At 32.6% G+C, this 26,457-nt stretch overlaps 1 protein-coding gene and 1 long non-coding RNA gene across 2 annotated transcripts; one reads left to right on the top strand and one right to left on the bottom strand.

Moving 5' to 3' along the window:
- Positions 1 to 2,475: 2,475 nt before the first annotated feature.
- Positions 2,476 to 11,078, bottom strand: LOC111622091. The gene is made up of 3 exons (XR_002756195.1): positions 11,037 to 11,078; positions 3,487 to 3,525; positions 2,476 to 3,160 (listed from the first exon to the last, which is right to left on the bottom strand). It is a non-coding gene; the product is annotated as an uncharacterized LOC111622091 (long non-coding RNA).
- Positions 11,079 to 17,861: 6,783 nt separating this feature from the next.
- On the top strand, positions 17,862 to 25,676 carry LOC111621871 (zinc finger protein 821-like). The gene is made up of 3 exons (XM_023364128.1): positions 17,862 to 18,160; positions 23,889 to 23,911; positions 25,474 to 25,676. Exons 1-3 carry the CDS (start codon positions 17,862 to 17,864, stop codon positions 25,674 to 25,676), a joined length of 525 nt encoding a protein of 174 aa, XP_023219896.1.
- Positions 25,677 to 26,457: the final 781 nt, after the last annotated feature.

The raw sequence follows: 26,457 nt of genomic DNA, 5'->3' as shown, positions 1-26,457 counted from the left end.
CCCCCTATAACACTGTTGATAATTCCGTTTTATATGAATTCCATGTTGTACGAGTCACTTAGATTTTACAAATACGTGTGCCGCGCCGTGAACGGCTCACGTATTTGTAAAATCTAAGTGACTCGTACAACATGGAATTCATATAAAACGGAATTATCAACAGTATTATAGGGGGGTCGACTGTACAATTACTATATTACAAAACAATTAATTATAATAATGTATATACAGTACAATTAACTATGTTAGTTTTTTTTATGATAAAAATTTATCCTACCCATAAATAACCATTAATTACCATTAAAAGATAATACAATTATTTAACAAGATTAATTTTTATTTCACGTCTCTATAAATTCATTTATACAATAGTGTCATTTTAGTAATTAATTTTATCGCTGATCATAAAAACCATTTTATAATACAAATGAGGACGTGTTCAGCCAATTCGTCTTCACGTGTAAACGAACAATTTAAATGCAAATTCGTAAATTAATAAATTACTCCGGAAATAAAAGGATTCGATATGAGCAAATATAAAGTATAGAAGTTCCACTCATAAAATGTAAACCGTTAAAACAATTGATCCTTGATGCTGCATTTAAGTGAAAAGTAAGTTCNGTGTGTGGCACCATCTGTTAAGTGATTTTATTTTAAACTATTTTTATATTATTAATTATGATAGTGTTAAAAACTTAATTTTGAGGGTAGAGATGAGTTTTATAAAAAAAATAACACTAAAATAATATATAGTTTTTACTTTCTCGTATGTTATAAGAGAGGAAAGTATGGCGATTCGGTAAAAATGACCCTCCAGATTTTTACATTTTTGGATCGTATTGTTTATTTCGTACCTTCGCGACGGGTCTCTTTCATACTTACAACAAAATATTTTCCCAAATGAATTGAATTTTTGTACGTTTAAATGAGATTCGAACTACAGTAGACCCCTCTATAACACTGTAGATAATTCCGTTTTATATGAATTTCATGTTGTACGAGTCACTTAGATTTTACAAATACGTGTGCTGGGCTATGAACGGCTCACGTATTTGTAAAATCTAAGTGACTCGTACAACATGGAATTCATATAACACGGAATTATCTACAGTGTTATAGGGGGTCTACTGTATCTGGACCTCACAGAAAGCTATAAATATAAAAGTGATTGGCTAAATATGATCTTAATTATTGAATTATGGTTAAACTTCGATTTAAAGGCTATGAAATTAGAAACGTGAAGAAAGCTCCACGAGGCACAAACTACCAGTGTTTAGTGGTTTTATCCACTCTTCTACTGGTGGGCATTTGGTCTTTTAATCGGTGAATCGGTGACTTACATTAGCGTTAGACAAAGTACTTCACGTGGAAGCTTATCGCCATCATTTTCAATATCACGCAAATTTACTGAAAAATTTATTACATCTTTAAAAATTCATTAACTCCGAAACGTTTTCACTTAGTTTCGATGTAAAGCCATCCGGATAGCTCAGAACTGCTAACTCGGATCTTTAATATCGCCAATTTAAAATTCAGTTTCTTACGTAAATCAGTTCGGAAGTGATCCATTAACGGAAATTATTTCATTAACAACCCCGATAAAGCTTTAACTTAACAGGCATTTTACAAAATGCTCGAAATATTTTATTTTTATTGTCGACCGTTTAGCTAAATTACTAGAATAACGTTAAGTAGAATTGTTCAACTCGTATAAATTGAATTGGCAATGATTGAAATCAACATTCTGACGAGAGTTCAAGGTAAATATATTGTAAATGAATAATTGAATAGATCTTAATTGAAATTTACGTGAGGATAGATTTATCATTGTATTCAGAATTTATTCAGATTTTTAATTTATTAGAATGGATACAGAGTGGCCAAAAAGAAGAAGAAGAAAAAAAAAAACGGTTAACCGCGCTATATATTAAATGATTTTTGGGTCATCCTGTCTTCTCAAACGAACTATAATTTTAATTAATAACGAGAATTGTATTCGTTTTGCTAGTGTTGTACCGTACATCATTACCTCAATTTTGACGTCAGTTTATGCATCTCCATTACTAAGGCTAGGATATCTACTCCCTAGTCACTAAAAATCATATAATTTTTATAAGTATTTATATTATATTTAGTGCTTGGATGTCCTTGTCTTACCCATTACAACAACATGTAGAAATGACGACAAACTGACATAAAAATGTATACTGAAATATGAATGCATCTTAATTTATAAATTAGTATAATCATAGTCTATATTTAACAAGTTATGATCGACTTAATAATAGTTGACCCCCTATAACACTGTTGATAATTCCGTTTTATATGAATTCCATGTTGTACGAGTCACTTAGATTTTACAAATACGTGTGCCGCGCCGTGAACGGCTCACGTATTTGTAAAATCTAAGTGACTCGTACAACATGGAATTCATATAAAACGGAATTATCAACAGTATTATAGGGGGGTCGACTGTACAATTACTATATTACAAAACAATTAATTATAATAATGTATATACAGTACAATTAACTATGTTAGTTTTTTTTATGATAAAAATTTATCCTACCCATAAATAACCATTAATTACCATTAAAAGATAATACAATTATTTAACAAGATTAATTTTTATTTCACGTCTCTATAAATTCATTTATACAATAGTGTCATTTTAGTAATTAATTTTATCGCTGATCATAAAAACCATTTTATAATACAAATGAGGACGTGTTCAGCCAATTCGTCTTCACGTGTAAACGAACAATTTAAATGCAAATTCGTAAATTAATAAATTACTCCGGAAATAAAAGGATTCGATATGAGCAAATATAAAGTATAGAAGTTCCACTCATAAAATGTAAACCGTTAAAACAATTGATCCTTGATGCTGCATTTAAGTGAAAAGTAAGTTCAAAATTCGCTGTTTTCAGTTGTTTTTTTTATTTTTTGGAAATATATAATTATTTATTTTTATTTAAAAAGTTTTTGCATATATATGAGTTTGTTTTCAGCATAAAAAGTAATACGTAAGGCCAACTTTAATAAAATTAAAAGGAAAAAAAATTTGGTTTCCCATGGGGTTGACTTCACTGTCTTGCTTTGCTGCTACGTAAAAAAACGACTTCTTCGGATAACTTTGCAAAACTTGCCTAACCAGTGTCTAGAATTTATCGATTAAACACGTTTAAATGCACGTAAATATTAACTAATTTAGTTAGATTTATTAATATATAATCAATATTAAATTAAATATTCTTTTTCGTTTTAAATTGTTAAATTTAAAGAAACTGTTATAATATCAAACGAATTATCTATATTTTTAATTTCAAATTAATAGAAGTTACTCCAGGGAGTAATTTGAAACAAGCTGCTAAATAAATATAATAACTAAATTTTGTTATTCAAAAATTGGCAGAGAATTTCGTTCTTCCAATTATTTCTACGAATAAATTAATATAAATTTAACTGAATATTTTGATAACAAACCATTCAGTCGACATTTTCCAGCTTTACGGAGCATGTGATCTTAAATAGAGAAAATCGATTATAATATAAACAGATATTTTTTAAAGTTATTTGATAAAATAAAGTATTGAAAGTTAAGTGATTTCTGCAAAAATTCTCAAAATTATTATAAAAAAAAATATAAGAGAAGTATTTTAAAATAATTTTTTTAATGAAATTATTGAATAATAATCAGTAATTTAGGCTGAAATCAAGTATAGTCGATCCCCCTATAATACTGTTGGTAATTCCGTTTTATATGAATTCCATGTTGTACGAGTCATTTAGATTTTACAAATTCGTGTGCCGGGCTGTGAACGACTCAGGTATTTGTAAAATCTAAGTGACTCGTACAACATGGAATTCATATAAAACGGAATTATTAACAGTGTTTATAGGGGGGTCGACTGGTATTACAACGTTATTTTAGCGGGTTGTTGTAAAATTCTAATCGATAACGTTTATATTGGATGAAAGTTTTATTTTATATATTTAACAGTAGTCCCTCGAGAGGGAATTTTGTCATAGACAAGAGATTGGTATTGCAAGCAATAAATTAAAAATAAAAAAATAAAAAAATATTTTATCTAACACGAGATTTTTAACATTATCGAGTATTAATATTTCAACATAATATAAGAAAAAAAATTATTGTTTTTACTTTTCCGGCTGTTATTATATAACGGAAAATATGGAGATGGTCAAGATTTTTACATTTTTGGACTCGGGATCTTCAAACGTCGAGAAATGCAAAATATTTTGAAGGTTTTTCTATATGTGTGGGTGTGGATGTGTGTGGGTGGGGCGCGATTTTGTTCACCCAATTTGAAGCTAAATAAAGCTCCTGTGACTTTAGTCGAAAATTTCTGAAATTTTGCAGTGAGGTGCAGTGTATTTTAAAGTCATTGATTTCATTAAATTTTGGTGGAGGGGTCTTACGTGTCTTAATTCGATTGGTGCTGGATTTATGAAGATGTTACTCGTTATTAGCATTTGCAATTTCAAAAAATTAATAATAATATCTCATCTGCACACTTAAAATTAAGCTTTTTGCCAGGAAAGTTAAGCAACTCGTTGCTGGATTTTTTTTATTGTAATTCCTAGTCTGAATTACTAGGCGTCGAATTACGAGCCGTACTTTGCATCGAGGTCATCTAAAGATTCTCATCAGGAAGACTTTGAATGGCCTAATTATCATACTATAATGCATATACAAACAAATATTTTATATGTAATGAAATATTTGTTTGATTTTCAGCATAATTAATATTAGAAACATTGTTAACGATTTTTATTATCAAAATTTTCCTAGTAAGAATGACGACTTGGTGTGAATTATGATCGTCAGCAAACAATATCCATTCCATTGATTACTTAGTGTTAGATGTTTTTGTACGTAGAAGAACCGATGCGACTTCAAAGTATAAGATTTCTGTGTTTTAAAACGAAAATTAATGAAAGGATCGAAGAATGCAAGAAATTAAACTACTTCGATGAAGATAAATAAACCGAACTTTCACATTAAAAAAGCGAATATTGTGAGATGTTAAGCTGGAAACTTCTTAATTAGCAAATTATCTGATAATGCAAGCTACAATCTACATAAAAATTTAATTATATTTTCATACCCGTTATCATTATTAATTATATACAGAAGGTAACATCAATATACATGTAACAAGACTCTAGCATTTAAAGGTCATTTATCTTGATATATAATTTTAATCCTTTTCTGTCTTATTTTTAATTGTGTTTATGATGGAAATTGGCGCTAATCAGTAGGTTCTCTATAATAATTTAATATTAAATCAACTATATAACAATTCACGAGAATAAAAATCTAGAATTTACGTTATTTTTTTCCTTCTATAAATGTATTTGATATCGGTTTTCTGCAAAATATACTTTGTGTGCATACAATCAAGCCTCTACGTCCCTGACAGGAACGTAAAAAAATGGCATTGATTGGAGGTTTTGTATGAATTTTTGTTACATTTTTTGAAAAATGGCTGCTGTTTAGAGGTGGCCGTTAATGGAGATTTGACTGTATAATTTCACTGTAAGACTACTTGACTGACTTCTAACAAACACCATCTCGTAAGGATTATATGGCCAACCTGTCCAACCCCAGTTTTATCGATTGTAAATGGATTTAATACGCAATAAAGTTGGGGTTTTATGTACAATATATATAATTTCAGTGCTTTGAATATAGAATTTAATTGGAATTTACATATTAAATTCAACCTACAGTAGCAATGTATTTGAAACAAGCATACGACGATGATTTTGCATCTAAAATGATTAGTGAGCGGTATGATGATGATGATGATGATAATTTTTCAAATTAACATTTTCAATGTCAGTTTTATAAATTAGCATTGGAAATTTCATAGCGATAAATCTAGTTTAATATTTTAATTACTCTGATTATAAAATATTAAAAAAAACTCATATTAGTACATGATTTGTGTTCGTAAACAGTTTTAATATATTGATTTCGATTCACTCAAAATAATCTTCACCGAAATTCAATACAGTAATTTAGAATATATTTGATGGAGTTCTGCGAATAAACTTCAAAATCTTGGCGCAGACGTCGGTATTAACTTTGATTATAATGTTTCACGTTAAATAAAAATAATTAAAATGTAAAATAGTATTTTAATTACTTCATGGTTTAATTAACTAACAGTATTAGGGCGTCACGCTTAGGTAGATACATGATCTAAGTCTGCGATCTGATGTAAATCGTGTCCTGGAGTAAAATCAAATTTTTATTAATTAAGAAACATTTATTTGTAATACTAAATCTGAGAAACAGAAGAAAAAAGACGAGAAAAAATTTTTTGGTGTTAAAGTACTGTGCTTAAAGATGACAATGCAGTGGAAAATCGGATTAGTTTTATTTTTGTTAAAAAATTAAATTACAGACAGACACATTTTCTATTTCTCGTTGTTGGTGACAGATCTTATTTCGGGTCAGACTATGTTACTAATAAACAATGTTAGAATCTTGCATTGCATTGATACAATCAAAATTTCGGAAAAATGGGATTATAAAATTTACTTCTAAAATTTATTATATTACATTTTTAAATGCATTACAATTTAGAAGGGTATTTTCGTGTTAAACGGTAGAGAAATTGTTTTGACATTCAAAATTTAAAAAGAAGAGTATAACTTTCAATGTAAACAGAAGACTATTGAAGTTATATTTCTGTAGTATGAAACATACTGAATATTTAAATTAAATTTGGATTTTTCTTGTATGAGTATCAGCATACAAAAGGTTACGTAGCCAATCTCAATTCTTACAGTTGTTCACTTGATTTGTAATAAGAATGACGAATATAAAACGACAATGGAAACGAAATCTGAAACTGAATAATCCATAAAAACAATCTATCAAAAACATGGATTCCTTCAATGTTCAGTTTGAAATTATACTGTATAAAACGTTCCTAGAATTCATTTTGCTATGATTAAAATGTGAGTTACGACAGAACGTAGTCTCAAGTTTTTATTATAAATTTCATTTTCTCTACCATACAGGAACAACTGACAGTCATGAATGGTTTCGTCACAATATATCATGATGATCCCCTACTATGAAACTGGACGAAGCCACGATGAATTTGCAAAAAGGTTTTTCTTATGGGATGGAGAGTTGAGAATCTGGTTGAGAAACATATCTACATATTCAGATAAGACCACAGGAAAAATTGCTGAGGATCCGATTTGATTCGAACCTAGTTTCCTAAAAAGACTGCCAGACATGCCTTGTATTTACCACCTACATATTATTTAACATTAACATACGCTTATATTTTCTACTTTTTCCAACATAAACATTCACTCTACAAGTGGGTATGCTAGCACCTAAACGTAACAACAGTCAATGAGAAACTAAGAAATCATTTCAAATCTGATTCAAATTTCGGTTCATGTGAATCTGTATTAACTAAAGCAAATCGTAATTTCGAATATTAAATCGAACCAGGATGCTGAACACGTACTATTAATATTATTATTAGACCATATTAGAGTCAAGGATAGCGACTATTAAAGTTTTGTAACTATTGTTTCTACGTACAATTGCGAGACATATTGCCTAACTCTGATCATATTTATCAAGAAATGTATCAAATTTATAGTTACAGCATGACTAATATTGCTATTAACGAACATCGACTTAATTTCATATAAATTTATAGTCACTATAAATTCGTTACGAGGATTTATTTATTGTGACATCGTCACAATGCCGGGCTGCAACTTTTAATTTAATTTATATGCTCTCCACCTCAAATTAGTAATGTTCTCGCCCCCGTACGATGAACTTTTCCTGTTAGCAATAGTCATGCCGGTCTTGTTTAAAGGGGAAATTTTTTAAATTGAAATAACGTGACTTCCGGTACATAGTTAATCGGGCCTCTTGCCCTAATCTTTCTATATTTGGTCTCGGCTTTCATCTATCTAACTCCGCTCTAGAGATTAAGCAAAGACGGACAGACGGACGGCAGTGGGAATTTATAGGTCTACAATTTTTTTAAATTGCAGTCCAATTAATTGAAATTACATTCAGAAAGAGAAATTGAATTCATTGCTGTCTATTTTCTCTCAAAAATTCATTAATGGTTTTAATATTATATAAAGTATCAACACTATTAAACTAATTAAACGAGTATTCGTTAGAAATAATTAATTAAACAAACTTCAAATTCTTGCTGAAACAACAAAAGCGCATAAACTGTTAATTATAAATAATATCAAAGGTCGTATCTAAAGGAAATGCGTTTGTTCCCAAATTTGTGTTGAGATCATTCGCAGACAAAACAATATATCATAACACGAAACTTATCAATTGATAAAATGCATGAATTTTGAAAGATAAATCAATACTTAATCCAGATAATTGGATTTTAATATTACACGGTATGTTTAATTGTACAAAACTGTGCTTAATTAATCTACTTTCCACACTGAAAGGCAAAATGGATTTTAACAAAAATATCTTTGACTGATGCTCTATGGTAAAATACAAAGAGGAAATTTTAAAGTATATTTTATTTTTTAAAATTAATAAGATTCAAATGCACATGAAAGACTTCCTCATCCAAACTTTCTCCGACTATATCCTGTATGATTTAGGAGACGCAACAAGATACAGTATTTAATACAATGGGCTAACAGGATGTCATTAATTGCCGAGTGGACACTGGTCGTGGATTTGCGCCTCACCAACGGGTTTGCCTCGTGAAGAAAATCCGGAAAACTCAACGTGTCTAACACCTAAATACGGAGTTTCCCTCATAGAAAGTCGTCCCAGAAGGTAACCTTCTCGGCAGATCGCCCATGTGTTGCGTTGATTTATTTCATGAATCTAATTTTATTGAGGATTGTGTATCACTAAATCACGAGTCGGACTTATATTTACCGTAGGATGAAAATTATTAATAAAAAAAAATTAATATTTTGTTTTGTAATTAGAGGTTTGAGGTGCTATCCTAAGAATTAGGAGATTCACGCAAACACCTACAGTGCACATACCTTTTTATAATAAGACTGGGCCATAATTATTGAAGAGAGAGAGAGAGTTGTCTCTAGAGTATTTTCTCGTGCAGAATATTGTATTAGGCATATGTGAAGAACAAAGAATCAGTTTGTATTAACCCATTTTTAATCAGCTAAAGGATAGGAAACCAAAAAGATACATATATATATATTATATACGTAATTTTTTTTATAGCTTTAGTACATTGCTTCCTTTTAAAAATGTGTAAGAATAGTCAAGTATAATATAGACAACTTTTTATGATTGCCACAGAGATAATATAAAAAAATCTGCCGTGGAGGAAAAATAAAATCCAATAAAGGGGTACCACGCCAAGAATTCGATGCGTCGACTTGGCGCGTTCAAATTCGATTGATAAATATGCGTGATAATATATTAGAAGGCTTTCTTGATTATTCGGGAAAGTGTGTTTAAACCGAGATGATTTCGTAACATTGTATTAATTAAGTTACACACAAATTTAAAACTGGTATTCTGTAATTTATACTGTAGCCAAAGTTCTGTTTAAGTGTAGAAAAATCAATAAACTCTGCTTCAAACATTATATCCCAAAAATGCAAATCTCTGAATGAAAATAAATAAAATGCTTGAAATAATTACAGGAAACGATTATTCACGATCTCATTTAATATTAAAAGTAGCCTTCTAATATAGTAGCACGCATATTTATCAATCGAATTCGTAAGCGCCAAGTCGACGCGTCGAATCTTGGCGTGGTACCTCTATATTGGATTTTATTTTCACTGCACCGCAGAAAATTTTCCTTTATTGTGTCTGTGGCAATCATAAAATTTGCACTCGACTATTCTTATATATCGGTCGGAATTTAAAGATACGATGGGGAAAAAAAGGCCATCGTAGTGCCCAAAGGACGGAAAGAATTTAAAAACAAATCACCGTCGTGTTCAAAAATTTATTGTAAACTTGTTTAACGAGAAAATTTTATACACAAACTTAAAATTGTTTTTGTAGTATACAGTACATTATATCTTTTTTTTTATTCGGTTTTTCGGGTTTTTTTTAGTTATGGAAACATAACACTTGGGCGATCTGCCTAGGGGGATGCCTTCGGGGAGATCTTTTTAAGGGAAACTGGCCCCTATTTAGACGTTACAGATGTAGAGAAAACCCGGAAAACTCCACGTGGCCAGAGTGTTCAGAGTACGAAGATCGCTTGGCCACTGATGGACAATTTTTTCCGACCAAAAACAACATGGCTTGGAAGTCCTCGAATTTGAAGAAATTTCATGCAAATTCGTTTCAACTATGTTGCTCAATTTACAAATAAAACAAGGCAGATTCGTTTGTTCATCATCTGCATAAAAAAGATCGGCCAAGGACTAGGCGGACGAATTATATCGAGAACTCGGGTCAGACGTTACACGAAATATTCTCACATGGTTTTATTGCAAACAGCGTAATCTAAATATTGAAGTACTTTTGAGATGTGCTCCCAATACTCAATTCTCGAACTTCAAACATTTATGAAGGAATGACATAAGTATTTGTTTAGCGTTGCTCTCCAATGTTCGCCTGGTGTAGTGGTTCTCAAAGTGGACGCTGTTACCCTCTTGAGGATAAGACTTCAGAGGGATCTAGAAGGTATGGGACTTTGAGAATGGCAAGCATAGTACGTGATTAGAGTAACGTTTATTTTGTTAAAAATTAATTAGGATTAAAAAAATATAGATTTAAAAAACATGCAAATACATCCTTACTAATAACTAGGCCTAATCACGAAAATATTGGAATTACTTAACAGTGCTTGCAAGATTAATATAGTCATAAATGTAATTATAACGAAATCAGGGACATAGCGTGGGTTTTTGGGCGCTTGGAGGCCTTCCCACACAATTGTGCATATTTTGACACCACGCACTGACATTCTTTTATTAACATTTTCGATTAATATTAGCGTAACATTTATTAAATAAAGATTTGCAATGAAAGTTACCTGTTAGGAAAGTAAGTTATAGCGCCATTTCTCATTTAACGCCTCTCTACTCCTCCGTTGTTACGCCTGATTATAATAGGGTCAACAATAGTTTTGCCTGTTACCACCTTGATTGTTAGCAACGTTAGAAACAGTCCTTGATCTAAGTTGATCAGGTTTACTTTCCGAATCAATCACTTTATATTATTAATCAATAACCAGTAATTTTCTAGTTTTTTTTTAATAATTTTTATTTTTTACGAAAGGAAACTTTCCTGAAATATGACACCCACATATTATTGACTACAGAAAGGTTTTTACGATTATTATAATTCAGCGTGAGAGTACAATTGTCTTGTAATTTAATAAATTTCCAGAGTATGATGATGTATAATCTGTAATCTGACATCTTACGCTGAAAGAATGTGTAGAAAGTCAAACTATTATACTTAAATAAATTACACTTATCAAGAAACAAATACCTATTCGTCTTAAGTTGAACGTAATTCTTATAAGATTGTCATTTAATAATTTATTTTCTTTTCGCCCCATGGGCACTAAGAGGATGTAGCATGAGTTTAGAAAGGTATGTTTAGTTTGTTTCCATGGAGCAAAGCAATGCGACACGTGGGAAATCTGCCAAGGAGATGGTGCCTCCCGAGAAGACTTCCTGTAGGAAACTGGTCCCTATTCAGGTGTTAGTTAGGCACGTGAAGAAAACCCGGAAAACTTCGCGTGGTCGGTCACGAACCCGCGACCAGTGTTTAGTAGTTATATACATTCGGCCACTGTGGAGGGTGAGATAATGCCAGTCACAAATGTATGGATCCACCTGCTTCAAAGGCCATAAAAACTTCTTAATATATATCCGTTTATCGTGTTTCTTTCAAATAATAAATCCTCTCCTCCCGAAAATTTATTTTTTATTTTTTCTATGCTAAAACAATGGGCAAAATTTATATAACCGCTAAGGACTCAGATAAAGGGACCAGCAACAATAGTATTGTTATATAAAAATTTATGAATAATTAATATCTGTAGAAATGAATATTATATCGAAAATAATCTTATTATTTAAAATATTCAGTTTAAATATGCAGAAAACTTCAGGAAAAAAAGTCACTAAAAAGGTTTTGTAATTTTACACTTTAATTATTATTCTATNGTCTGGGAGCACATCTCCAACTGCCAAATCTTGTTAAGGCGAGCTAAAAAGTGATGGATTTCCTCTGGAGGGAAAGTCTTCAGTGCCTGGGTCCATATTCTGTCTGGTCCTGGCATAGCTGTTTGGAGATGTTGGATCGCTTGTTGTAAGTCCTGCAGATATTTGTGTATAAAAGTTTTATTGATGTATTAAATTTGTTTGTTTGTTAAGTTATGGCAATGCAACACTTTGGGCAATCTGCCTAGGGGGGGATGCCTTCTGGGAGGTCTTTTAAGAGAAACTGGCCCCTATTTAGGTATTACAGACGTGGAGAAAACCCGGAAAACTCCATGTGGCCAGTCTGTCTGAGCGAGGCGCAAACCCACAACCGAACTCCGTGTTCAGGGTGTGAAGACCGCTTGGCCACTGGTGGGCTGTATTAAATTTGAAATTCATAAGTTATGCACAATATAAATTGGATTGTTGTATATTAGATATCTATGTAAAGATATCTCTGTAATCATAGTTCCTAATCATAAATTTGCTGTGAGACCGTCTACCATAATTTTGGATTACAGAGACGATTTACATAGATATCATAAGTTATACTTCAGTTTCTTAAATGCTTTCTGTTTTTTCTTAAAATATATTTATTAAAGTGTAGAAAATACCAATTAATTTTAGAAATTTATTAAAAATTATTAAAACTATATTTTAATGAAATATTTTATTAAATTTCTATAATTAATTGGATCATGTATCATTAATACTGAAGATATTATGTTAAAATTAACTTACTTGTTAGAATTACAGTATACTTATAATATTTATTATCATCATATTACAAGTAATTGTATGTTTTAAACAAATTCATCAATTGTAATTTAATTATTAATCCTAATTCTCTTTAAATTATAAAATTTCAGGTGGGAGATTGTGAGGTTGGACTGGGACTGGTAATAAAAAACAATGATCTTTAGTAACTAAAATGTACTTTTACTGACCCAAGTTAGAGGGGTGGTTGGGGAAGGGAACTTCTAAGGTCTCCACTCCAACCACCCCTAGACCCTTTCCCTCAACCATCCCTAAAACTTTTTTCTAGAGTATTAGAGAATATTCATGCCAAATTTGGTGAGAGGATACAATGAACTTTATCTAACAAGCAAATGTATTTTGACTTAAATATATATATAATTATTATATAATTAATATATAATTATATATATATATATATAATTATAATTATTTCTCATTAAGATTGTTTATCAATCATTCATCATTATCTTTAAGTATTGCTTTTACAATTGAACAAATTCATTTTATTACAATTAAATTCATTGAATTTAATTGGAATTATTACAATTAAATTCAATACTTTTATCAAAATGATCTTTTGACAAATGACTTTTTCTGGGTAGTTGTGTTCTTAAATATCAGTATTGATATTTTAATTTCAGTCATTTCGTTTATTGGAGATTAGATAATGATTAATAAATGGAGTGAATGAGATTAAAAATCTAAAATAGAAAACTGTCTACATTATTCTGATTATCATTGAATGTCAAAATTCAATGATATGTCATCATTGAATTAATGTCAAAATATAGATAAAAAGAATTTATATTTATCAATTATTTACAAATTTTACAACCTCGTCTACTATATATGTATATAAGCCATTGATCCCACTGTTTGTCTTTCTTTCTTTCTGGGTTTATCCGGAGATGTCAGTCGCTTGGGCTACATTCTTTGACAAGCTGCCACCTAGTGGTTAAACAACAGTGAGGGTTTGCTGGAGAGTTGCGGTGGTGATGGGAGTGTACGAATGCATTCAGCGGGGTCGTATCCATGCGGAGGTGGGCCAGCAGAGTTTCTGTTTAGCGGGATGAGGCATATTGATAAGGCCATTTGGTGAAGAGGTGAAGGTGGTCATCGACACATGGACTCCGAGCTTTCTCAGGAAGGCTCAGAGTCCATGTGCTGATGAGATTTTGGATGGTTGATCTTCTGATGCTCTGAGAGAGATCATTTGGCTGTAGTGGATGCTATATTGTGCCAGTAGGATGCTATATTGTGCCAGTAGGTATGTTCGTGTAGCCTTGTCAGTCGCTTCATTAACTGGGATGGTCCCATGGTCCGGGTCCATCCAATGACAAGAGGTGTTGAAAATGATGTGATTGTTGCCACCAGGTCTATGATGAGTGGCAGTGATGAATGGGTGACTGCCACCACTGCTTGAAGGACTGACCGGCTCTCAGAAGTGATGACCATCTGGCGGTGGAGAGACTGACTATGATGAAGGGCCCGCTGGGAGTGTTGGTTACTTGAGGCAATAAGATAGAGGCCATCGGTGTAAAGTATGGCTGCAATGTCTTTCAGGAGTGCCTCCCATAGATCTGACATATAGTAAGTAAAAAGGAAGGGGGCTAGAACACTTCCCTGAGGGACCTCCTGACAGAAGGCATGAGGTGTTGAAGTCATGCCCCGCCATCAGATGCAGAAGGTACGCTGAAGGAGAAAGGACTGTAGCCACTGTAGCACGTGACATCCAACGCCTATGATGATAGTTTTGCGAGTAGGCCCATCTGGCAAATCGAATCATAAGTTCAAGGCAATTAGGTAATTTCAGTGCCGTCTCACTCTTGCAATGGCGAGATGGTGGTGGATTGTAATTAAAGTCTCTTTAACACGTCTGTACAGTAGGAAGCCGAAGTGATTAGGATGGATGGAATATGTTCATGGTGTAGATCTGTAGTATGGAGTCTATTGAGTAGGAGTCTCTCAAACGTTTTTGACACTTGGGATTTTTTTTTATTCTTTCCACCCTGTAGGCACTAAGAGGGCCTCTTATAGCAGGCCCATTATGGGTTCGACCAGGCCCACAATGGGGCAACCGGGTGGTGAGGGACGGGACCCGACATATCTGAACGGACAACCCCCCCGGAAAATTCCTGGGGATTCCATGACCCGTAAGGATCCGATTCCGGGTTTCCCAGAGCGGTAGGCTGCCACCTTCACTGCTTGGCCATCTGGCCTTCTCACTTGGGATGTTAATGAAATCGGACAGAACGATGAGCAGATTGTCGGCTGACGATTAGGTTTGACAATCAGGACCATGGTGGCTATTGTCCAGTCTGGGAGCACATCTCCAACTGCCAAATNTATATATATATATATAATTATAATTATTTCTCATTAAGATTGTTTATCAATCATTCATCATTATCTTTAAGTATTGCTTTTACAATTGAACAAATTCATTTTATTACAATTAAATTCATTGAATTTAATTGGAATTATTACAATTAAATTCAATACTTTTATCAAAATGATCTTTTGACAAATGACTTTTTCTGGGTAGTTGTGTTCTTAAATATCAGTATTGATATTTTAATTTCAGTCATTTCGTTTATTGGAGATTAGATAATGATTAATAAATGGAGTGAATGAGATTAAAAATCTAAAATAGAAAACTGTCTACATTATTCTGATTATCATTGAATGTCAAAATTCAATGATATGTCATCATTGAATTAATGTCAAAATATAGATAAAAAGAATTTATATTTATCAATTATTTACAAATTTTACAACCTCGTCTACTATATATGTATATAAGCCATTGATCCCACTGTTTGTCTTTCTTTCTTTCTGGGTTTATCCGGAGATGTCAGTCGCTTGGGCTACATTCTTTGACAAGCTGCCACCTAGTGGTTAAACAACAGTGAGGGTTTGCTGGAGAGTTGCGGTGGTGATGGGAGTGTACGAATGCATTCAGCGGGGTCGTATCCATGCGGAGGTGGGCCAGCAGAGTTTCTGTTTAGCGGGATGAGGCATATTGATAAGGCCATTTGGTGAAGAGGTGAAGGTGGTCATCGACACATGGACTCCGAGCTTTCTCAGGAAGGCTCAGAGTCCATGTGCTGATGAGATTTTGGATGGTTGATCTTCTGATGCTCTGAGAGAGATCATTTGGCTGTAGTGGATGCTATATTGTGCCAGTAGGATGCTATATTGTGCCAGTAGGTATGTTCGTGTAGCCTTGTCAGTCGCTTCATTAACTGGGATGGTCCCATGGTCCGGGTCCATCCAATGACAAGAGGTGTTGAAAATGATGTGATTGTTGCCACCAGGTCTATGATGAGTGGCAGTGATGAATGGGTGACTGCCACCACTGCTTGAAGGACTGACCGGCTCTCAGAAGTGATGACCATCTGGCGGTGGAGAGACTGACTATGATGAAGGGCCCGCTGGGAGTGTTGGTTACTTGAGGCAATAAGATAGAGGCCATCGGTGTAAAGTATGGCTGCAATGTCTTTCAGGAGTGCCTCCCATAGATCTGACATATAGTAAGTAAAAAGGAAGGGGGCTAGAACACTTCCCTGAGGGACCTCCTGACAGAAGGCATGAGGTGTTGAAGTCATGCCCCGCCATCAGATGCAGAAGGTACGCTGAAGGAGAAAGGACTGTAGCCACTGTAGCACGTGACATCCAACGCCTATGATGATAGTTTTGCGAGTAGGCCCATCTGGCAAATCGAATCATAAGTTCAAGGCAATTAGGTAATTTCAGTGCCGTCTCACTCTTGCAATGGCGAGATGGTGGTGGATTGTAATTAAAGTCTCTTTAACACGTCTGTACAGTAGGAAGCCGAAGTGATTAGGATGGATGGAATATGTTCATGGTGTAGATCTGTAGTATGGAGTCTATTGAGTAGGAGTCTCTCAAACGTTTTTGACACTTGGGATTTTTTTTTATTCTTTCCACCCTGTAGGCACTAAGAGGGCCTCTTATAGCAGGCCCATTATGGGTTCGACCAGGCCCACAATGGGGCAACCGGGTGGTGAGGGACGGGACCCGACATATCTGAACGGACAACCCCCCCGGAAAATTCCTGGGGATTCCATGACCCGTAAGGATCCGATTCCGGGTTTCCCAGAGCGGTAGGCTGCCACCTTCACTGCTTGGCCATCTGGCCTTCTCACTTGGGATGTTAATGAAATCGGACAGAACGATGAGCAGATTGTCGGCTGACGATTAGGTTTGACAATCAGGACCATGGTGGCTATTGTCCAGTCTGGGAGCACATCTCCAACTGCCAAATCTTGTTAAGGCGAGCTAAAAAGTGATGGATTTCCTCTGGAGGGAAAGTCTTCAGTGCCTGGGTCCATATTCTGTCTGGTCCTGGCATAGCTGTTTGGAGATGTTGGATCGCTTGTTGTAAGTCCTGCAGATGGAATGGTTGATCTGTCATTCAGTAGTCTTTATAGCATGACTCTGAGAGAAGCGCAAAGACCCCAGTGAGGCGTGGCCGGCCGAAAAAGCTCGCTAGGACTTCTGCCTGGAGGGTCGGATTGGTCAGGATGTCCAGAGGTTGGAGGATCGGTCCCTAACGATTATTTAAATTAACAATAAATTTGGTATATTATTATTTTTATTTGTAATAGGAATTTATTATTGATATGAATTTATTATTGACACTGCTGCTGTAACTTAGTTTTGAAATTTCAAATAACGAATAACAGAAAAACAAATAGTTTTGAAAATTTGATAAACAATAACATTATTAATATATTTAAAACTAATATATTATAGAAACAAAGTGGATGCTCGGAAGGTAATATTTTTAAAAATTAATTAAATCCATATATTAATTCACAGGAGATTAATCCACATATATTAATCCAAAAGAGAAACCTTTCATGGCACCACCAAAGAAATATGCCACTGAGGAGGAACGTAAAGCTGCCGCTGCTGCGAGACAGAGGGAGAGACGTGCGCGGGAAACCGATGAGCAGCGTGGTAAAAGGCTTCGGAGAGACAAGTATAGAAAACGATTGAGAACTAAAGAAGAACTTGAAAGATTACAAAGGATGGCACAATTAAGACGTAAAAGGTTGCAGAATGAAACTGATGAGCAGAGATCTGCAAGGTTGCATAGGGAGGCAGAGGCAAGACGACTTAGAAGAAAAAATGAAACTGATGAACAGAGATCTGCAAGGTTGCATAGGGAGGCAGAGGCAAGACGACATAGAAGAAAANGCATTCTGCCTAGGGGGATGCCTTCGGGGAGATCTTTTTAAGGGAAACTGGCCCCTATTTAGACGTTACAGACGTAGAGAAAACCCGGAAAACTCCACGTGGCCAGAGTGTTCAGAGTACGAAGATCGCTTGGCCACTGATGGACAATTTTTTCCGACCAAAAACAACATGGCTTGGAAGTCCTCGAATTTGAAGAAATTTCATGCAAATTCGTTTCAACTATGTTGCTCAATTTACAAATAAAACAAGGCAGATTCGTTTGTTCATCATCTGCATAAAAAAGATCGGCCAAGGACTAGGCGGACGAATTATATCGAGAACTCGGGTCAGACGTTACACGAAATATTCTCACATGGTTTTATTGCAAACAGCGTAATCTAAATATTGAAGTACTTTTGAGATGTGCTCCCAATACTCAATTCTCGAACTTCAAACATTTATGAAGGAATGACATAAGTATTTGTTTAGCGTTGCTCTCCAATGTTCGCCTGGTGTAGTGGTTCTCAAAGTGGACGCTGTTACCCTCTTGAGGATAAGACTTCAGAGGGATCTAGAAGGTATGGGACTTTGAGAATGGCAAGCATAGTACGTGATTAGAGTAACGTTTATTTTGTTAAAAATTAATTAGGATTAAAAAATATAGATTTAAAAAACATGCAAATACATCCTTACTAATAACTAGGCCTAATCACGAAAATATTGGAATTACTTAACAGTGCTTGCAAGATTAATATAGTCATAAATGTAATTATAACGAAATCAGGGACATAGCGTGGGTTTTTGGGCGCTTGGAGGCCTTCCCACACAATTGTGCATATTTTGACACCACGCACTGACATTCTTTTATTAACATTTTCGATTAATATTAGCGTAACATTTATTAAATAAAGATTTGCAATGAAAGTTACCTGTTAGGAAAGTATAGCGCCATTTCTCATTTAACGCCTCTCTACTCCTCCCTTGTTACGCCTGATTATAATAGGGTCAACAATAGTTTTGCCTGTTACCACCTTGATTGTTAGCAACGTTAGAAACAGTCCTTGATCTAAGTTGATCAGGTTTACTTTCCGAATCAATCACTTTATATTATTAATCAATAACCAGTAATTTTCTAGTTTTTTTTTAATAATTTTTATTTTTTACGAAAGGAAACTTTCCTGAAATATGACACCCACATATTATTGACTACAGAAAGGTTTTTACGATTATTATAATTCAGCGTGAGAGTACAATTGTCTTGTAATTTAATAAATTTCCAGAGTATGATGATGTATAATCTGTAATCTGACATCTTACGCTGAAAGAATGTGTAGAAAGTCAAACTATTATACTTAAATAAATTACACTTATCAAGAAACAAATACCTATTCGTCTTAAGTTGAACGTAATTCTTATAAGATTGTCATTTAATAATTTATTTTCTTTTCGCCCCATGGGCACTAAGAGGATGTAGCATGAGTTTAGAAAGGTATGTTTAGTTTGTTTCCATGGAGCAAAGCAATGCGACACGTGGGAAATCTGCCAAGGAGATGGTGCCTCCCGAGAAGACTTCCTGTAGGAAACTGGTCCCTATTCAGGTGTTAGTTAGGCACGTGAAGAAAACCCGGAAAACTTCGCGTGGTCGGTCACGAACCCGCGACCAGTGTTTAGTAGTTATATACATTCGGCCACTGTGGAGGGTGAGATAATGCCAGTCACAAATGTATGGATCCACCTGCTTCAAAGGCCATAAAAACTTCTTAATATATATCCGTTTATCGTGTTTCTTTCAAATAATAAATCCTCTCCTCCCGAAAATTTATTTTTTATTTTTTCTATGCTAAAACAATGGGCAAAATTTATATAACCGCTAAGGACTCAGATAAAGGGACCAGCAACAATAGTATTGTTATATAAAAATTTATGAATAATTAATATCTGTAGAAATGAATATTATATCGAAAATAATCTTATTATTTAAAATATTCAGTTTAAATATGCAGAAAACTTCAGGAAAAAAAGTCACTAAAAAGGTTTTGTAATTTTACACTTTAATTATTATTCTATTTGCTCAACATCAGCTGTCACATCGTTTCGTGAGTCACGCTTATCGAATACGTCATCGCACGTGACTACACTCACCTGCCATTTATAATGGGAAAATCAATGCGAAGGATTTTATGAAAGCTTCACTCATAACTATTCAGTTTTTATTTAAAAGATATTAAAAGTGTCAAGTCTACGAACAATTTACGTTCAAGTAAATTTTAAAAATTGCAACTTAATATTTTATTTTCTTAAATAAAAAATTCAAATTTAAATTGAAAAAGTATTCCTTTTTTAAAAGTTTTACATTCATTTTTATTTTATTTTTTTAGGAGGAGGAAAAAAAATGTTATAAACGATGAAAACAGACAGGAATTTTAATGTCTATTATTAAATTTTATACAGGGTGGTCCAAAAGTCAGTCAACCACTGCAAAAACTAAATTTTTTGTATTTAGTTACGTAAAATCGTATATTTTCGAGTGTTTACACCGAATTTTATAATAGAAAAACTCGTTTTAAGCTCATATTTATGGGTATAAATGAACACAGAACATGGTTAACTTCTGGTTTATCTAATAGGAAATATTTGCTAGAATTGTCTTATTAGGTTATTTGTTGTTTCAGAACTTTTTTTATTTTTCATTTAAATTTCTTAATAAAATTAGGTCTTTAAGGTTGAAAAAAAGTTTATATCAGATTTTTCTAAATCAAATTTTCAAAATCTCTGATTAGAAGTTGCATGTAAAATATGAAATAAGTAGAGGGATGTTTTGCATTTGGTAATATATATTAGTGATGAAATAGTAAAAGATAAATAAATACATTTCAGGTTAGAAAAGGAGGAGAATGCAGGTAAAGAATGTGTCAGGGTCAGTTCAAATGGACTTGTACACCTTCGTATATTGTAGAGTAAGGTTGATTAGATAAATAATCTCTCACATTTATTGAAGTATAAGTTAAGAAAAAATTAAATAATAAATTACGACTATGAATGAATTTACTTGTGCTGTCCACTTATCATCCTCATCCTCTCAGATGATCAGTAGAAGATATACTTTATTCTTCACATCTTTCATTTAGATTAAGTATATCAGTTTTAATGTATAGATTAAGAAAAATTAAATAAATTTAAAATGTGATACACGAAATATTCTCACATGGTTTTATTGCAAACAGCGTAATCTAAATATTGAAGTACTTTTGAGATGTGCTCCCAATTCTCGAACTTCAAACATTTATGAAGGAATGACATAAGTATTTGTTTAGCGTTGCTCTCCAATGTTCGCCTGGTGTAGTGGTTCTCAAAGTGGACGCTGTTACCCTCTTGAGGATAAGACTTCAGAGGGATCTAGAAGGTATGGGACTTTGAGAATGGCAAGCATAGTACGTGATTAGAGTAACGTTTATTTTGTTAAAAATTAATTAGGATTAAAAAAATATAGATTTAAAAAACATGCAAATACATCCTTACTAATAACTAGGCCTAATCACGAAAATATTGGAATTACTTAACAGTGCTTGCAAGATTAATATAGTCATAAATGTAATTATAACGAAATCAGGGACATAGCGTGGGTTTTTGGGCGCTTGGAGGCCTTCCCACACAATTGTGCATATTTTGACACCACGCACTGACATTCTTTTATTAACATTTTCGATTAATATTAGCGTAACATTTATTAAATAAAGATTTGCAATGAAAGTTACCTGTTAGGAAAGTAAGTTATAGCGCCATTTCTCATTTAACGCCTCTCTACTCCTCCGTTGTTACGCCTGATTATAATAGGGTCAACAATAGTTTTGCCTGTTACCACCTTGATTGTTAGCAACGTTAGAAACAGTCCTTGATCTAAGTTGATCAGGTTTACTTTCCGAATCAATCACTTTATATTATTAATCAATAACCAGTAATTTTCTAGTTTTTTTTTAATAATTTTTATTTTTTACGAAAGGAAACTTTCCTGAAATATGACACCCACATATTATTGACTACAGAAAGGTTTTTACGATTATTATAATTCAGCGTGAGAGTACAATTGTCTTGTAATTTAATAAATTTCCAGAGTATGATGATGTATAATCTGTAATCTGACATCTTACACTGAAAGAATGTGTAGAAAGTCAAACTATTATACTTAAATAAATTACACTTATCAAGAAACAAATACATATTCGTCTTAAGTTGAACGTAATTCTTATAAGATTGTCATTTAATAATTTATTTTCTTTTCGCCCCATGGGCACTAAGAGGATGTAGCATGAGTTTAGAAAGGTATGTTTAGTTTGTTTCCATGGAGCAAAGCAATGCGACACGTGGGAAATCTGCCAAGGAGATGGTGCCTCCCGAGAAGACTTCCTGTAGGAAACTGGTCCCTATTCAGGTGTTAGTTAGGCACGTGAAGAAAACCCGGAAAACTTCGCGTGGTCGGTCACGAACCCGCGACCAGTGTTTAGTAGTTATATACATTCGGCCACTGTGGAGGGTGAGATAATGCCAGTCACAAATGTATGGATCCACCTGCTTCAAAGGCCATAAAAACTTCTTAATATATATCCGTTTATCGTGTTTCTTTCAAATAATAAATCCTCTCCTCCCGAAAATTTATTTTTTATTTTTTCTATGCTAAAACAATGGGCAAAATTTATATAACCGCTAAGGACTCAGATAAAGGGACCAGCAACAATAGTATTGTTATATAAAAATTTATGAATAATTAATATCTGTAGAAATGAATATTATATCGAAAATAATCTTATTATTTAAAATATTCAGTTTAAATATGCAGAAAACTTCAGGAAAAAAAGTCACTAAAAAGGTTTTGTAATTTTACACTTTAATTATTATTCTATTTGCTCAACATCAGCTGTCACATCGTTTCGTGAGTCACGCTTATCGAATACGTCATCGCACGTGACTACACTCACCTGCCATTTATAATGGGAAAATCAATGCGAAGGATTTTATGAAAGCTTCACTCATAACTATTCAGTTTTTATTTAAAAGATATTAAAAGTGTCAAGTCTACGAACAATTTACATTCAAGTAAATTTTAAAAATTGCAACTTAATATTTTATTTTCTTAAATAAAAAATTCAAATTTAAATTGAAAAAGTATTCCTTTTTTAAAAGTTTTTACATACATTTTTATTTAATTTTTTAAGAAGAAGAAAAAAAATGTTATAAACGATGAAAACAGACAGGAATTTTAATGTCTATTATTAAATTTTATACAGGGTGGTCCAAAAGTCAGTCAACCACTGCAAAAACTAAATTTTTTGTATTTAGTTACGTAAAATCGTATATTTTCGAGTGTTTACACCGAATTTTATAATAGAAAAACTCGTTTTAAGCTCATATTTATGGGTATAAATGAACACAGAACATGGTTAACTTCTGGTTTATCTAATAGGAAATATTTGCTAGAATTGTCTTATTAGGTTATTTGTTGTTTCAGAACTTTTTTTATTTTTCATTTAAATTTCTTAATAAAATTAGGTCTTTAAGGTTGAAAAAAAGTTTATATCAGATTTTTCTAAATCAAATTTTCAAAATCTCTGATTAGAAGTTGCATGTAAAATATGAAATAAGTAGAGGGATGTTTTGCATTTGGTAATATATATTAGTGATGAAATAGTAAAAGATAAATAAATACATTTCAGGTTAGAAAAGGAGGAGAATGCAGGTAAAGAATGTGTCAGGGTCAGTTCAAATGGACTTGTACACCTTCGTATATTGTAGAGTAAGGTTGATTAGATAAATAATCTCTCACATTTATTGAAGTATAAGTTAAGAAAAAATTAAATAATAAATTACGACTATGAATGAATTTACTTGTGCTGTCCACTTATCATCCTCATCCTCTCAGATGATCAGTAGAAGATATACTTTATTCTTCACATCTTTCATTTAGATTAAGTATATCAGTTTTAATGTATAGATTAAGAAAAATTAAATAAATTTAAAATGTGATTAAGAATTAAGCTAGGATGAAGGTGTTAAAGTTATTAATTTTTAACACTTATATTTTATTTTGGTTAATAAATATATTTATTTAATTTATTTAAATAAATGTAAATTTTTATAGATAAATAATATTATATGATATTCTTAATATCAAGATATTTGATGATTTTATCTTAAAAAAATAAGCAAGTTTAGCAAGTAAAAAGTATGAAATAAATATTTATTTCTATTTAATATTTATCACCATCATCATTCATGAGAAGGCATCCCCTTTAGATGATGATATACAAATAAAACCATGCTAAATATTAATTTAAATATGTACAAATCTTAAATTTTATATATTAATATAAAAAAAATAATCAATATAATTGAACATATATCAAATTGTATAATCATAAAGAATATTTATTAATTAATATTTTAATATTCAAATCATCATCATCAAGACTATCTTCAAGTAGAATAAAAATAGAATTTTAAGAAGGCTTGATGATGATAATTATATTAATAGAAAATTTTTTTGCATCTTTCTTTTTTTTTATCAATTTTAAATATTGTTTAATTTAAATTATATTTGTGTATAAAAGTTTTATTGATGTATTAAATTTGTTTGTTTGTTAAGTTATGGCAATGCAACACTTTGGGCAATCTGCCTAGGGGGGATGCCTTCTGGGAGGTCTTTTAAGAGAAACTGGCCCCTATTTAGGTATTACAGACGTGGAGAAAACCCGGAAAACTCCATGTGGCCAGTCTGTCTGAGCGAGGCGCAAACCCACAACCGAACTCCGTGTTCAGGGTGTGAAGACCGCTTGGCCACTGGTGGGCTGTATTAAATTTGAAATTCATAAGTTATGCACAATATAAATTGGATTGTTGTATATTAGATATCTATGTAAAGATATCTCTGTAATCATAGTTCCTAATCATAAATTTGCTGTGAGACCGTCTACCATAATTTTGGATTACAGAGACGATTTACATAGATATCATAAGTTATACTTCAGTTTCTTAAATGCTTTCTGTTTTTTCTTAAAATATATTTATTAAAGTGTAGAAAATACCAATTAATTTTAGAAATTTATTAAAAATTATTAAAACTATATTTTAATGAAATATTTTATTAAATTTCTATAATTAATTGGATCATGTATCATTAATACTGAAGATATTATGTTAAAATTAACTTACTTGTTAGAATTACAGTATACTTATAATATTTATTATCATCATATTACAAGTAATTGTATGTTTTAAACAAATTNTATTCCGGTTGCATAGGGAGGCAGAGGCAAGACGGCATAGAAGAAAAAATGAAACTGATGAACAGAGATCTGCAAGGTTGCATAGGGAGGCAGAGGCAAGACGACATAGAAGAAAAAATGAAACTGATGAACAGAGATCTGCAAGGTTGCATAGGGAGGCAGAGGCAAGACGACTTAGAAGAAAACATGAAACTGACAAACAACGATCAGCTAGATTAGAAGTTCGACGCCGATGGCAACTCCAACGCCAACAGCTACAAGCCAACGAAACTGAACTGCAGCGATTCGATAGACGCCCGCTTCAAATCTTATATCTATATATATAAGCCATCGATTCCACTGTTTGTATATCTATAATCTTTAATCTGTAACAGAATGCCTAGAACGCCCACTAGGGGTGTCCCTAGCGATGATTTTCAGCTATTACTTAAATTAACAGTATAATTTATTTACAACAGTATATATTTTATTTATAATAGTATAATTCAGTATATTATTACAGTGGAACCTCGCTTAACGAGCATTATTCGTTCCAGAATCTTAGTCGTAATGCGAAACACTCGTTAAGCGAAACAGTTTTTCCAATAGAAATTAACGTAAAATACGATAATGCGTTCCACGCCGATAAAATACTCAAATATTTTATGTATAACGTTTATTCAAAGAAAATTATGCAATATACATTGCTAAGGAGCGTGAATCATCCTCGTCTTTTCTTCTAGCGCGGAATGATCCAACCTATAATGCAAATTCGATTTGCAGAAAACAAAAAAAATCGAAAAAATATGTCTCAAACAACGAAACAAAATGCTAAATTTTTGGGCTGTGTAAAAGTTATAATTAAATATTAGAAATTAATTAATTTGACTAGAGGTAGGCAGTTATGCCTGCATCTCGTATTAAATTTAATACTTATAAATAAATAATTTTTAATTTAGACATTTCTAAAATTCAGTTTGGAATTGGTCATTAAATTTGGAAAAATATGTGATCACAAGCG

This window comes from Centruroides sculpturatus, unplaced genomic scaffold, assembly GCF_000671375.1.
Source record: "Centruroides sculpturatus isolate CEXI.00-Female unplaced genomic scaffold, Cexi_2.0 scaffold14, whole genome shotgun sequence".
Taxonomy (NCBI): domain Eukaryota; kingdom Metazoa; phylum Arthropoda; class Arachnida; order Scorpiones; family Buthidae; genus Centruroides; species Centruroides sculpturatus.
The sequence above is the reverse complement of the archived record's forward strand: the minus strand, read 5'-3'. Positions and strand labels throughout refer to the sequence as shown.

Excerpts from the sequence above, each read along its gene's own strand:
- LOC111621871 (XM_023364128.1), top strand. The coding sequence starts at position 17,862 with ATGGCACCACCAAAGAAATATGCCACTGAGGAGGAACGTAAAGCTGCC. Across the intron at positions 18,161-23,888 it reads GATGAACAGAGATCTGCAAG|GTTAGAAAAGGAGGAGAATG; the intron begins GTTGCATAGGGA and ends AATACATTTCAG. Across the intron at positions 23,912-25,473 it reads AGAAAAGGAGGAGAATGCAG|GGAGGCAGAGGCAAGACGGC; the intron begins GTAAAGAATGTG and ends CCGGTTGCATAG.